The sequence below is a fragment of the Epargyreus clarus genome, unplaced genomic scaffold, assembly GCF_041222505.1.
Source record: "Epargyreus clarus isolate Ecla_fem2 unplaced genomic scaffold, WU_Ecla_fem_2.2 ptg000001l, whole genome shotgun sequence".
NCBI lineage: Eukaryota > Metazoa > Arthropoda > Insecta > Lepidoptera > Hesperiidae > Epargyreus > Epargyreus clarus.
In genome coordinates this window covers 13,252,826-13,267,890 of record NW_027332209.1, presented here as the reverse complement: position 1 = coordinate 13,267,890, position 15,065 = coordinate 13,252,826, and the positions used below count along the sequence as shown (strand labels likewise).

The window sequence follows — 15,065 nt, the reverse complement described above, 5'->3', positions numbered from 1 at the left end:
TAATAGATAATTTAGGTAAAAAATAAATAAGCATTTCAATCATTTTAGGAAAATTTTAGAATCCCGGGGGGAGACGTGGGAACGCAACAAGTTCAATTCTCAAAATGGTTACACTTTCTTGTTAGGAGTGATCAATCTATGTATTTTACTTATCTAAGGTAACACTAAACATTTTTGAAACAGGATATATGCGATTATTGGCAATATGGAAACATCATATTGTAGCAGAATGGATATTATTAGTTCAACTGTCGGAATGGACAGAATTACTTTTAGTGTTAACGGTGTTCAATGTTCAGGTAGGTAAAAAAAATATTTAGTTTTTTTTTCTTTTTTTAAAATATAGAAGTAGCAGACGAGCATGCAGTCCACATGATGGTAAGTAGCTACTGCCGCCCATGGACACCTGTAATCAACCACAGATAGGATTAGATATTCCCACCTTAGGTCGGCCACAGATGCACCGCTACCCCTGAGGACTAAGCTGGAACGCCTCGCAAAAGTATGTCTCCCTTACCCACACCCTTCAAACGGAACACAGCAGCGCCTAACACTGCTGTTATTAGGCAAATGGTATGATATGGTTGATACACGTGACGTCGCCCACGCCTCTGCATGATAGCCTGGTGGTTAAGAAACCCGGTCCTTAAGTTCTGTTTGTAAAAAAAGAAAATATGTCGCGTCGGCAATTTATTTATCGGGGTTACAGTTTTATCATTGTAAAAAAACATTTTTTTATGGACTACGTCAAGTTAAGCATTTCAATTAAATATATTTTTGTTTACAATGTTTTACATAATTTAGCATAACTAACTTAAATAATATGTGATTATGAACTTTGTATTAGTATTATTATTACTTTCTTCAAGGGGAAATATTGGATAGATTCATTTTTAATAACGGGTGTAAAGTTATTAATTGCTTAAGCGTTAACCAAAAGGCAGTCAATCTTAATGCTTCTTCGCGGTCCAAAAGCACTAAAAATTTGCTTCCAGGTCACATATTAATGGGACCTATGGTATATCATATATTTTCATTATTATATTATATACTTATGTGTAATCATCACGTATCACATCACATATCACATCACGTATCACGTAATAACTATTCTAGAAGATATACCTTTTTTTTTGTTGACGAGGGGGAATCCTTCAAAAGGTACCCGACGCCGTGGGAGCGACGGCGGGTTAAGTGGGACTTTTACCGCACTAAAACCCCCCCGGTGACCGTCCTCAGCGCCGCGTAGAGGACTCCGGGATTTCCAAAGGAACGCAACCGGAGTCCTCTTGGCGCGTGGCCCCGTCTGGCTCCGCCCAGATGATTATGAAGCATGCCACTCCGTGTGCAGCGTACGATGGTATGAGGTCACACATACCATCGTTCTTCCCGGGATCGCTAGCCAGGCGGTTAGAGCTCCCACTCTAGCCGCCCGCAACCCCGAAAGCCCCCTTTTAGTCGCCTCTTACGACAGGCAGAGGATACCGTAGCCCTATTCTGATCCCGGAACTACAGGGACATCTATAAGTTATATAAGGGAAGTTATACCTACTTAACCCAATAATACTAAATCATTTTCTATGTAAAATTTGAGTTTTTCGATTACGGGCTTATAGCTCGGGGGCGTCGATATGTGCACTGTAAACTTCAACTTACCCTCTATAGTGTCTGTGGTTTGTGTCCAGTGGGTCACGAGGTGGACTCTGACGTGTCGCTGAACGACTACCTGCGCTGTCGATTGCACCTGCCCGGCACGAAGTACATGTGCAAGGAGGGCGGCTGCGGCGCCTGCATCGTCAGCGTGGTCGCGCCCGCCCCCGACGGCACGCTACGTCACATCTCCGTCAACTCGGTCAGTCCAAAAATCTATATCGATTGCGGTTGGAAAAGTTATGATTTTGCACCATCTGATACGCTTGATTACTTTATCATCCAAACCGCTATACAAGGTATCTTTATTTATTATTAGTTTATTATAATATAGAAGTACAGACCACGCAGACCATTTGATGGTAAATGGCTACTGCCGCCCATGGATATCTATAATCAACCCCAGAAAATATTAATTTCGTATCTGAGGTCGGCCCCAGCTAAGCTGGAGCGCCTCGAAAAAATTATGTCTCCCTTACCACAGACTTTCAAACCGTAACACAGTGCTTAACACTGTTTTTATTAGGTAGAAATAGGTGTGGCGGTAGTACCGCTGGAGAAGAACCACAAACCTTCTGCCACCTTCAAACAACCTTTATATTTGATTCGATTATAATTGTCTAGTGTTTATAAATAGATGACGAAAAAGGAACATGGTAACTCTGGGATCTCATTGTTTGAAGTCACATTTTTTTCGAATACCTACTGCAATATGGGTCTCAAATTAAATGACTCCATCATGAAGATAGCATATATATTTTTTTAAAAGATGTGCGTTATGATTTCTTTCGCCGCTTCTTCTCCATAACTAAACACCTTGTGAAGTGGTGGTAGTTGTATTGTCATTCAAAAAGTGCTCTGTAAAGAACCTATTTTATATAAAAAAAATGATTTGATTTTGATTTGAGATACCATTATTACCACCAGTTATTACCACCGTTATTACCACCAGCCTAAATAATAAAGTATAATTATTCTTCCTAGGTTTGGCAGATGCCAAATTGAATTCAGTTTGATTTTTTTTTATATATAAAGCGTAACTTTTATTTATAATAGAAAAGATAAATAATTAAAATACTTAAACATAATCTACAATTTTAAATTAAAAATAAATAATAACAAAATTAAACTTATAAAATCAATTACAGATGTCCATCGTATTTGGTGACAAGTGAATTGGAGATTCATAAAGATATCACCGATGTGATTTCAGTGTCTCGTGTCAGTGACATCATGCCAGGATTGGCGGGTGACGACGGTGGAGGGGCTGGGCAGTCGGCAGGGCTACCACCCCGTGCAGCGCGCGCTGGCTGACCACAACGGCTCGCAATGTGGCTACTGCAGCCCTGGCTGGGTCATGAGCATGTACAGGTAATATTATTAAATTGTGAGAAGTATTTAATCAAAGGTAGAACTCTCAGTGGCAATACACTCGAACCAGTCGAAACTCCGGCGGCGCCACCGCTACACCTATTTCTGCCGAATAACAGCAGTGTTAAACGCTGCTGTGTTATAGTTTGAAGGGAGTGGTCAGAGAGACATATTATACAGATTTTGTGGTAAGGGAGACAGACTTTTCCGAGGCATTCCAGCTTAGTCCTCAGGGATAGCGGCGCATCTGTGGCCGATCTCAGGTAGGAATACCTAATCCTATCTGGGGTTGATTACAGATGCCCATGGGCGGCAGTAGCCACTTACCATCAGGTGGACTGCATGCTCGTCTGCTACTCTTATATTATAAAAAAATAAAAAAATAATTTTTAGAGGCATTCCACTTTAGACCCCAGAGGTCTGCATCTGCATGAGGTTGCATCTGTGGCGGACTTCTGGTAGAAATATCTAATTCTATCTGCGGTTGATTACGGATGTCCATAGGCGGCACTGCGGCATAATACATCTTGAGAAATACAAACATATTTTTGCTGTTGATGTAATGTTTAAAACAACTACCGCACTTTTCACTGTGCCTAATGCGACTCGACCTTATCCACATTATAATAATGTCGGCGACAGTAATGAATTGGTATAGTTAAGATTAACGCTGTTTGTCCATCAACCACGATACCGAGCCGATACCGATAATTAATGACGGCGCCGAAGTAGCGTACATACATTTGCTATAGCAGCTTGTCCACCAAACGTCCGTCACCCGAGCACCGTCATCCCATAGTAAATGTATGTGTACGCTACTTCGGCGCCGTGTTTAATATCGGTATCGGCTCGGTGATGGTGCAGTGGACAAACAGCGTAAGACTGTATTAATTGGTAACGTCTACTCAACAGTTTATTGGAAGCAAATAATTACGACCTGACACAGTATGAGATAGAGAACTCTTTCGGTAGCAACACTTGTAGATGTACTGGGTACAGGCCAATCCTTGACGCGTTTAAGAGTTTCGCTAAGGATGCCCCAAAGCCTAAATCGAAACTACAAGATATTGAGGATCTAGACATTTGCAAGAAGCAAGGAAAGTGTAATAAGACGTGTGAGAGCTGGTGCTTCGTAGCTAAGAAAGAAAATCCAGTTGTGAAGAAAATTAACTTGAAGGATGATCGTGTCTGGTACAGAGTTCATGAAATCAAAGATATCTTTGACATATTCAAGACAGAAGGCACTTCCTCGTATATGTTGGTTAATGGTAATACCGGCAGAGGTAAGTGTCGTAACAAATTTTTTATATAATTTGCTTATTTTTATTGCTTGTTATGGCTAAAAAACTTCACATTTCTTGAAGTGTCTATCCATTATAGTTCAAGAGATAGAGCCCTGTATCAGAAGGACAGACGGACGGACAGACAGCGGAGGCTTAGTAATAGGATTCCGTTTGGGTATGAACCCTAAAAATGAATAACTTTTAGGGGATGCAGGAATATGCACAAAACTAATAAAATGCTTAAGAGACGTAGAATAAGTTGTTCAGATTTCTACGAGCATTATTGTGGACTGATGCGTGTAAGTAATATTGATTTTCTGTTTATTCCAGGCGCTTCACCTATATTCGCCTTTCCAAGAGTTTTGATAGACATTCAGCCAGTGGATCATTTGAAGATGCACTACATAGACCAGAATCTGGTGCTCGGTGCTGGTATCGTCCTTAGTGACGTGATGCGCATCTTCCAAACCTTGGCACATGATAAAGAGGAGTTCTCCTACTTGCAAAAACTTTATGAACATCTGGATCTGGTGGCACACATACCAGTTAGGAATGTAAGTGAATTTAAAATTGGAAAAAGTTAATGCTGTGCTAAATTTATTATTATTTTACTTAGATTTTGATCACAGAAGCGTATCTTGTTACGAATATAACGTTTAGAAATTAAAAAGCTGTGTATTAGAATTTTTATCATTTGTTAAAACGGCAAAAACTCCTAGAGGAAATCTACTTGCCAAAGAGTTCCTAAAAATGGTCTCTCTCGATCAAATCATTCAGCCGGAGAAACCCGTGCCCAATTGTGGGATAATAGATTGAGGATGACGAATAATCGTGTTTCATATATTTTATTATATGAAATTTCATTTTATTTCAGATTGGATCTATTGGTGGTAACCTAATGGTGAAGCACAGGCAACACACTTTCTCATCAGATGTATTTTTACTGTTAGAAAGTGTCGGTGCCACATTAACAATAAGTAAGTATTAAATCACTTGCGCTTTTTCAACTTCTATACTAAAATATTTTGTTTGTCAATTTGTCTATCTGGGATCCACGATAAGCGACCAAGGAGGCTGCGAACTGGGTATAAACCAGATGGTCTGACAAGATCAAGGACCTAACGAAAATATCTGTCATAAAATTCCTAAGACAAGCAGAAGATCGAGCACTTTGGCGAAATTTGCAGCACACCTGCACACTAGACCACCAAAGCAGGCACGACCTTCAGTAATGAAGAAGGGACTTAGAAGAAGAACACATTGTATACATTTTGTTAGTAAACACATACCTGCCTACAACATAGTAACCACACCCATAATCGGAACAATTACATATATGTGAACTCAAATGCTAAATTCAGAAAACAGAATACGCGCGATCATACGTGTAGCGCAGCCCGTACTAAGGTACCTTTCAGCCACCCCGGTCTATTTGATTGTGTGCGTAAAATGTGCGTGCTCACACGGCGCCCGCTGCTTACGCACACATTCAAACCGAGGGAGGCCGATTTGTATGAAGCTGTGCTACTACTCTTTCTGACTGTCCTGCCACGGGGTCGTCTTATGATGTTCAAATAATAACTGTAATACATTTTAATCTAATTACCTTAAGTTTAACGGTTGCACCAATAAATATATTTTGTACTTCATGTATATTTTCTGTTTTAGTGAGTGCTGTTGATACAATCGAGGTTACTCCAGAACATTTCCTATCTTTGGATATGACTGGGAAGTTGATAACTAACATAAAGTTGCCACCCTTGTCTAAGAACTACCAATTTGTTTCATTCAAAGTATGTAATTGATAATGAATTAATTTCAGGAACTTAATGAGTTGTGACTTAAGGCTCCGTAAAATATCATTAGTGTTGGGCCAGTGAATGAATTAAGACCACAACCATTTAAAATTTGAGAAATACGTCCATGAATTTGCGTGTTTTATTCTTTTAATAACTCGTAAAGTAATTTTTTGACAAACAAAAGGAGAAAATACATTGATCTATTCGTCTTTGCGTACTTTTTTTTTTTAGAAAATGCTTAATAGAGTTAGTCTATTTAAATAAAAATATATGAAACGTTAAGCATACTGATCACTGGTATGAGTTTAATGCCTTAGAGGCAAAATAAGAGCACTTTGTAAATTTGACACCATTGTTAGCAAACACAGATAAAAATTTTGTTGATCACGAAGCACGGAGTACGTTACCAGATTTCAGGGACGGGCTTTATGCTATAAAAACCATTTAAGCGTATTTTTCCTGCTATTTAATTAACGTTAAATATACAGATAATGCCTCGGTCACAAAACGCCCATGCATCTGTCAATGCAGCCTTCCTTTATCAATTCGATCATCATCAGCACGGCTTAGTCCTGTCAGCCAGAATTGTATACGGAGGCCTTTCAGGAGAATTCGTGCATGCTAGAATTACAGAAGATTTTCTTGTACTCAAAAATATTTTTACAAATGAAACCTTGCAAGGAGCTTTAGTAATTTTGGCGAATGAATTAACTGTCGAAGAAATTGCCGGAGAATTCAAACCTGAATATCGGAAGAAAGCTGCTCTCGGATTATTTTATAAGGTATGTATTTAATATATGAAGTTGGTAGAACCCTTTGTGGTTCGACTCCAGCAGCACCACGGCCACACCTATTCCTGCCTTATACCATTAGTGTTTAGTGCTGCTATGTTTTGGTTTGAAGGGTGTGGTAAGGGAGACATACATTTCCGAGGCGTTCCAACTTAGTCCTCAGGGGTAGCGGCGCATCTGTGGCCGACCTCAGGTAGGAATATCTAATCCTATTTGGGTTTGATTACAGCTGTCCATGGGCGGCAGTAGCTACTTACCATCAGATGGACTGTATGCTTTTCTGCTACTCCAATGTTATAAAAAAATATTAGCTTCATTAAGAGTGTATTGTGTTACATATTATAGGTACAATATATCTAAATATTTTTATTTATGTTCTTGTCATACAACTTCATGGTTTTCAAAACCTAATGAGCAGTTATGATATTACACAATTTTTTTAGGGATTATTAAATTTGATTCCTGAAGCGATGATAAAACCCTGTTATCGGTCTGGTGCCCGGGACATGAGGAAAACCCGTCCATTATCGTGTGGCACAGAAGTATATGATACAAATCCTATAATTTGGCCTGTTAATGAGCCAATGCCTAAAGTTGAGGCATTAATACAATGTTCAGGCGAAGCACACTATGTCAATGACGTTCCAAATGAACCACAAGAAGTATTTTGTGCTTTCGTTACTTCTGATATTTGCGTTGGAGAAATTGAAAGCGTTGATCCTTCACCAGCTATGGTAAGAATGTTTGTTCAATTGTTTCGCTTTCAATAAATTACGAATACATTAGATTTCCTTAAGTGGAATCTGACATGGACATATACATCATCATCCCGAATCAGATCTGAAATTTAATCGCATTATTCAGATATTCTGACCAAGAAAGTTGAATGGTTGACTGAACTAGTGCTGCAATGAATTAAGCAATTGATTATCATTAGAGATAAGATGTGTAAAATGGTGATTTTTTTTGCAGGAATTGCCGGGCGTACTTGCATTCTTCACTGCCAAAGACATCCCTGGAATAAACGCGTTCATACCATCAAATTTTGGCTTATTGTCACCCGAAGGATTGTTATCGGATGGAAAAATCATGTTTTATGACCAACCAATTGGTATTATTGTGGCTGAGACTGAGAAGCTCGCCAACAGAGCAGCTCTGCTTGTCAATGTCAAGTATAAAGTTGATAACAACAAGCCAATATTGACAATAAGAGATGCTAGAGAACGAGACACGAGTAGAATATCCACTTATATGATATTTCCGGCTCGGGACAGGGGTTCTAATGTACAAAAAGTAATAAAGGATTGTGAAAATATTTTTTGGCAATACCATTATTCTATGGAAACTCAGAGTTGTATAAGTCGACCTAACGACGATGGGCTTGACGTACAATCGGCAACTCAGTGGCTTGACTTAACTCATATCAGTATTTCGTCTGTGTTAAAATTGGAACAAAGTAGGCAAGTTTTTTTTTGTAACATACAAGCATCGTACAGTATACAAACCACGCTAAGGTAATACAAGAGCGATAGTTAACATTGACGTTGGTATAGTTCGTGCCAAACTGCTAGTCCGCTCCGAAAATAGAGTCGCGTCGCATTAGCAAATTGTAGATATTACCGGGACGAAGACAGCGCGGGACATTAGTATGCCCTTACATTGCTACGGAGTATATACTTGTAGTTGGGGGTTGTTGACCGCATTAGCTCTCTGGCTGACACCTGCGCACATTAACTTCAGAGCGGACTTGTAGTTTGGCGCGGACTATACCGACGGGCGCTGACGACTATTAAAGTTTAAAACAATCAACAAATGTCGATGATAGTCGTCTATAACCTCCCTAACGATCTTACTTACTTGGTTACTCCGGTGGCTCGTCGACCCGAAGTGAGTCTTGGCCTCCGATACGAGAAGTCGCCATTTCTTTCGATCCTGTGCAATTTCTTGCCAGTTGTGTTGTCCTTGCTCCCTGAGGTCCCTGACTGCTTCATCTTTCCAGCGGTATTTAGGCCGCCCGGCTGGTCTTCGCCCGTCAGGAACATCCAGGTATTCGCGCTTCCAGGCTCGTTCTTGTCCCTTTCCGAGCCATCGAAGCCTGCTTGATTTGGTTTCTCCTATGACGTTAGGCTCGAAGACCAAATCTTCTATCTCGCGGTTCTTACGTCTTCTGCAACGGCCATTCTCTCCTTTTGTTGGGCCCAGAATAACTCGGAGTATCTTCCTCTCCGCTCTTAGGACTTTTTTCTTCTTTCTGCGTAAGTGTCCAAGTTTTGCAGCCATATATCAAGACCGGACGGATAATCGTTTTATATATAGAAGCTTGGACGCTAAGACTTTATGGAGTGCTGCACTACAGTTAAGGGCATTTTGTATCCTTAAGTCAATTTCTTCCCTTGAGTGTGTGTCTATGATAGTGCCACTAAGGTATTTAAATTCGCTTGCTCCTTTGTAGATGGATCCTCTAGCGCTAAGATTCTTCCGACTCTCTCTTGTATTTTTATATAGCTTCATGTGAAGGTATTCGGTCTTGTTCTTGTTGATTCTGCGCCCAAACTTTTTAGACTCTCGCTCGAGAGTTTCGGCTGCTGTCCCTAACGATCATTGTTTGTTATTATTTGTGGCGACTTGCGCTACTCATCAAGAGATGCCACGCCACGAGTATTCTGAATCACGCTATCGAAGATTTCTAAAACATATTTCATATCATATCTTTTTTTTTTTTTTTTGTTTACGAGGGGGAAACCTTCTAAAGGAACCCGACGACGTGGGAGCGACGCCGGGTTATGTGGGATTTTTACCGCACTAAAACCCCCCCGGTGGTCGTCCTCAACGCTTGTTGGAGAACTCCGGGATCTCCGAGGGAACACAACCGGAGTCCTCCAAGCGCAATGCCCCGATCGGGCTACCCTGGGGGAGCACTTTTGGCTCCTCCCACACCATCTGGTGTTTACGACGGTATGCGACCACACATACCGTCGTCCTTCCCGGGGTTGCTTGCTGGACGGTCCGAGCTCCCACTCTTGCCACCCGCAATCCCGGAAGCCCCCTTTTAGTCGCCTCTTACGACAGGCAGGGGATACCGTAGCCCTATTCTACTCCCGAGACTACAGGGACACCGCGCCGGGGGGCGCTATCTACGTTCATATCATATCTAGCAGTCGCCACATTTTAGGATTTGATTGTTACGTATTTGTTGTAGGATAAATGTCTCAGTTCCTCGTTGCGGAGGTGCATATGGGGCTAAAATATCACGTGCAACCATGATAGCAGCAGCATGTTCTCTTGTCACATATCTGATGAACAGGCCATGTCGCTTCGTGATGAGCATGCAAGCTAACATGAGAGTCATCGGAAAACGGTTGCCATCAACGCTTGATTATGAGGTAAACCATGGACCTTTTTTATATACAGGTTGTCTCGTAAGTACCACAACAAACTTGTGGAGAACATAGGTCTGCCCACTCAGAGAAAAAAAATACCTTAGTAAAAGTGTCACCGTTTTTGCACTATCAAATGTGTTGCATTTTCTTTTAAATTAGCCCTCTTCATCTTCTTTCGTTAACTGCGTGTACAAATTTGGTGATGCAGTGTTTATTTTTTCTGTTAAATACTATCAGATAGTTGGTCTACCATATTGAAATGTAAACTGGTTAAAAGATGCAAAGGAACCATGAAAAAAATTGGTCTATTATTAGATTTTAAATTTTTTGCTATTTTTCCTCGACTTTGATTATTCGCTGTGAAAAAATAAATGTACTGACTACAAGTTCATAGTGCCCAAAAATATGTCTAGTATCTAGTAACTTTCTGATAGCATTTAACAGAAAAAATAAACACTGCATTACCAAATTTGTACACGCAGGTAACGTAAGAAGATGAAGAGGAATTGTAAACGCATAATTAAACAGATAAACATTCATGTATGTATAATATTACAAATAATAGCAATACCATCTAGGTTGGCGTAAGCGATACGGGAGAAATACAGTATTTAGAATACCACCTATTTGATGACGCTGGGTATATGGCAGGCGAAGCTATAATTGCCTTTTGCCTCAGCGCAGTCAAAAACTGCTACGATAATAGGAGATGGCAGTACAAGTTCTATAGTGTTAATACTGATACACCTGCAAATGTCTCCGCCAGAGCACCTGGTATGTATTCTGAAAAAAATCACGATACTGGTATGCGTGAAAAGGGTTTCGGGTTCGATCCACGGCCAGACAGATTGGGTATTAGCATTAGGTAAAATAGCACTGGAACTTAAGCCTATCGTAAGGTTAGTGAAATAATTTTATAATCAATGATTGAAGCGTTAGGTTAATAAAGCAAATTAATAAGGAAGTTATGTGAGTCACGTTACACACAGAGTAATTAAATATTGCCAGTATAGATGGCGTTGCTAGTAGCAATTATTTATTTAATTTCATCTTATCAAGTTGTTCACACGTCAGATTGCATTAATGGTATTCTAAAAATATATGTGATAGTTTCAAGAGCATTACATTTAACTGTTTGTTTAGAAACTAAAATAATTTTATGACTCAAAATGGATACCGTTGGTTTTTGTGATATAACTAAGATATCAATATTGACCAAGCAATTTAAAGACGATGAGGTTAAAGTAATTAACGGGTAGCTATTGAAAACTAAATAATTGTCATTAATTTTATCTAATTACTGTCATTTAAAAATAACTCTTAACAATTCAGGGGCTTTGGAAGCAATAGCAATGACAGAACATATGATGGAGCATATTGCGTGGGAACTCGACGGAGATCCTGTTGAGATTCGTTTGAATAACTTAAATCCAGAGTACTCTGATGTACTCGAGGTGACCAACATTTTACTTCAAGACAGTGAATATTATAAGCGAAGAAAAGAAATAGAACAGTTCAACAAACTTAATCGGTGGAAGAAAAGGGGTTTAAGGCTAGTGATGATGAGCTGGCCAGCTACAAACCTCATTGATTATCATGTTCACCTAGCAGTGTTTCATGGTGATGGTACAGTCATAGTGAAACATGGTGGAACCGAGATAGGTCAGGGCATGAATACGAAAGTTATTCAAACAGTTGCATATACCCTTAAGATTTCTATGGATATGATTAAAGTGAAACCGAGCGACGTCAACAGTATTCCAAACACCTACACCACCGGGGGTAGTCGAACGACACAGGCAGTTTGTATTGGTGCTATTAAATGCTGTCAGCTTTTGCTTGATAGATTGATGCCTGTAAGAGAAACTCTTACCAATCCCACGTGGGAACAATTGATTCAAGCTGCTTTTGAGCAAGGTATTAATCTTCAAACAAGTTATCAGGTTACATCAAATGATCAGCAACCGCATAGGAGTGCGGGCGCCGCGGTTTGTGAGGTGGAACTCGACATCTTGACTGGTGAACACGATATCCGAAGAGTTGACATAATAGAGGATGTTGGATCAAGCCTTAACCCTGAACTAGATATTGGACAAGTTAGTATATTTAATTCTATGAGGTACTGACAAATTGAGGGCCCGTGAGTTATTGGAAAAATAAAATTTCTAAATTTTATTATCTTATTTATATACTAGGTATGTATAATGTTTTTAGATCGAAGGAGCGTTCGTTATGGGTCTTGGGTATTGGACCCACGAGCATCTGATATACGACGAGCACACCGGGGAGCTGTTAACTGACCGCTCGTGGTACTACCACGTGCCACTCGCTAAAGACATCCCGATTGATTTCAGGGTTCAGCTTAGAAGAAACTCCTATAATCCTATCGGCACTTTAGGTTCTAAAGGTAATTGAAAAATTAAAATTTCTGTGGTAGATCTGGATAATTGGATATTTGGCTTTCTATGTAGGACAAAGATCTATGATATGTGCTCGTATTAACAGAAATTAGGTTCTAATTACTGATATTTTTTAGATCATCACGAAATAGAACATTTTTATGAAATTCATGTACAAAACGTTTTACTTAAAGGCTGTTATGATTAAATTTATTAGGTTATCCTTCAAGTAACAATGAAAGAAAACACATAAACGTATTAATATTGTTGTTCTTGTCTTATTTTCAGCTGTGGCAGAGCCTCCGATTTGTCTAGCGGTTAGTGTGGCGTTTGCCCTCAAAGAAGCGATTAGGTCTTCACGAGAGGACACCGGATTTCCCAGGACAGAATGGTTCAACGTCGGTAAGATCATCTGTAGATAAAGCGTACCATTCTTTTCTTTTCTTAACGAGGGGGAAACCTTCAAAAGGTGTGGGACTCTTATCGCACTAAAACCCCTGCACTCACTAATCGCTGCGTAGAGGACTCCGGGATCTCCCCGGAGTCCTCTCAGCGCACTGCCCCGTCGGGCTCCGCCTGGTGTATACGACAGAATGTGACCACACATACACTCTTGGCACCCGCAACCCCAAAAGTACCTTTTAGTCGCTTCTTACGACAGGTAGGGGACACCGTAGCCCTATTCTGGTCCGGGAACTACATGGACAGCGATAAAGCGCACCTAGCTCATCATCAACCCATTGCTTTCCCACTGTTGGGCACGCGTCTCCTCCCAGAATGAGAAGAATAAGGCCATAGTCCCTCGCGCTGGCCAAATGCAAATTGGTAGACTTCACATACTTTAAAAACCTTTTTCTTAGATTTCTCAGGTATGCAGATTTCCTCACGATGTTTTCCTTCACCGTTTAAGCAAGTGACAGTTAATTTCTAATACGCACATAACTTTGATAAATCAGAGGTGCGTGCCTGGGATTTGAACCTCGGGCCCCTCGATCAAAAGGCCGAATTTCTTAGCCATTAGGCTATCACTACAAAGCGCACCTATCTACTTATTTGAAACTAATCACAGATGCGTTGACACTGAGGATAAAGATGGTTGTCTTATATGTAAGTCGGCCGGTATCCGCATCCCTTCATCAAAACGCAAACTGCTTCACGCTAAAATAATTGAGTGCATGACGCAAATATGTACACGGAGGGCAAATATGTACATGGACTTCAGAACTATGTACTAAACCAACATTTATTTAAATTATCTTTTACTTTGTAGTGACATAGGAGTCGGTTTTATTTATTTGTTAATGTTTGTTTTAATTTCTTATGCTTACAGATGGTCCGTATACTTTGGAAGCGAACGTGCTGCATTCACATGTAAAGCTGGAAGAATTTTTGTTTGAGTAGATTACAAGAGGAGAGCGAAAAGACGAAGGGAGTTACGGAGCTTTAATTTATTTTATATCACGGCGTGCGTAAATTGACGTTTTACGCACGCTTCGCGTGCGCAAAACCCCCATTTCCGACCCCGTAATATTAGTACATTACAATACGAGGACGAAAAATGTTTTTCTGACTCGTGTGATTGCAGTCCTCGCCTGCGGCTCGGCCTGCAAACTCACACTTGTCAGAAAAAAATTTTTCGTCCTCGTATTGTAATGTACTATACTTTATAATTATTGTATTTATAACCTTGTTAATTATTATTTGGGAATATAAATTCTATTAATTACATTTCGTCTTTAAGTCATAAGATTCAGTGTTCTAGCGTTGGATGTAATTTTACTCTCTCAGATTGAGAAAGGAATAATACCATGGAAACTTTTTAAACCTTAATACAGCAGACATAAGCCGAAATAGCTGTGATGATGATGCCTCCAGTCTAACAGTTTTATACCACCTTCATGGTATTTTAGCAGACAAAACAAAGGCTATAATATATTGCATAATATTGATATGTAAATAATACAATAGATTGAATAATAGTAAATAGCCTATCGTAAAGACTAGGGATTATAAAATTAATTCGACCGCATGATTACCTATTTCCTATCAAAATATATTTTATAGCTATACATGTAACATAAAACATTACAGATACTTGTGCAGGCTAATTAGAAGTCCGTTAGACAATTATTCTTTATGATAGACAATTATTTTGTATATTAGATTTAATTTTGCACCGGTGTGTGCGATTTCCTCAAAATTATAAGGTAGCATCAAAATAATTTCCTTTGTGGCAATATCAGTTTTTTTTTAATTTATGTAATTATGTAACTATAATTTGTGGCGCTTCTGTTATTGATCGTGTAATTTCCGAAAAACTTAACCGGCTGAGATAATTCACACAATAAATTTGATTTTTTTCTAGATTTCTATTTTTTTAACTTCTAGATAA

At 39.6% G+C, this 15,065-nt stretch overlaps 1 protein-coding gene across 1 annotated transcript; it reads left to right on the top strand.

Moving 5' to 3' along the window:
* The first annotated feature begins 256 nt into the window (after nt 1–256).
* On the top strand, nt 257–14,112 carry LOC140757597 (xanthine dehydrogenase/oxidase-like). Its single transcript, XM_073093423.1, has 16 exons — nt 257–299; nt 1,686–1,852; nt 2,864–3,021; nt 3,934–4,304; nt 4,635–4,858; nt 5,179–5,281; nt 5,973–6,097; nt 6,592–6,885; nt 7,338–7,628; nt 7,867–8,354; nt 10,094–10,277; nt 10,853–11,048; nt 11,607–12,370; nt 12,489–12,681; nt 12,962–13,075; nt 14,004–14,112. The coding sequence occupies exons 1-16, from the start codon at nt 257–259 to the stop codon at nt 14,072–14,074; spliced, it is 3,786 nt and encodes a 1,261-aa protein (XP_072949524.1). The 3' UTR covers nt 14,075–14,112.
* Nucleotides 14,113–15,065: the final 953 nt, after the last annotated feature.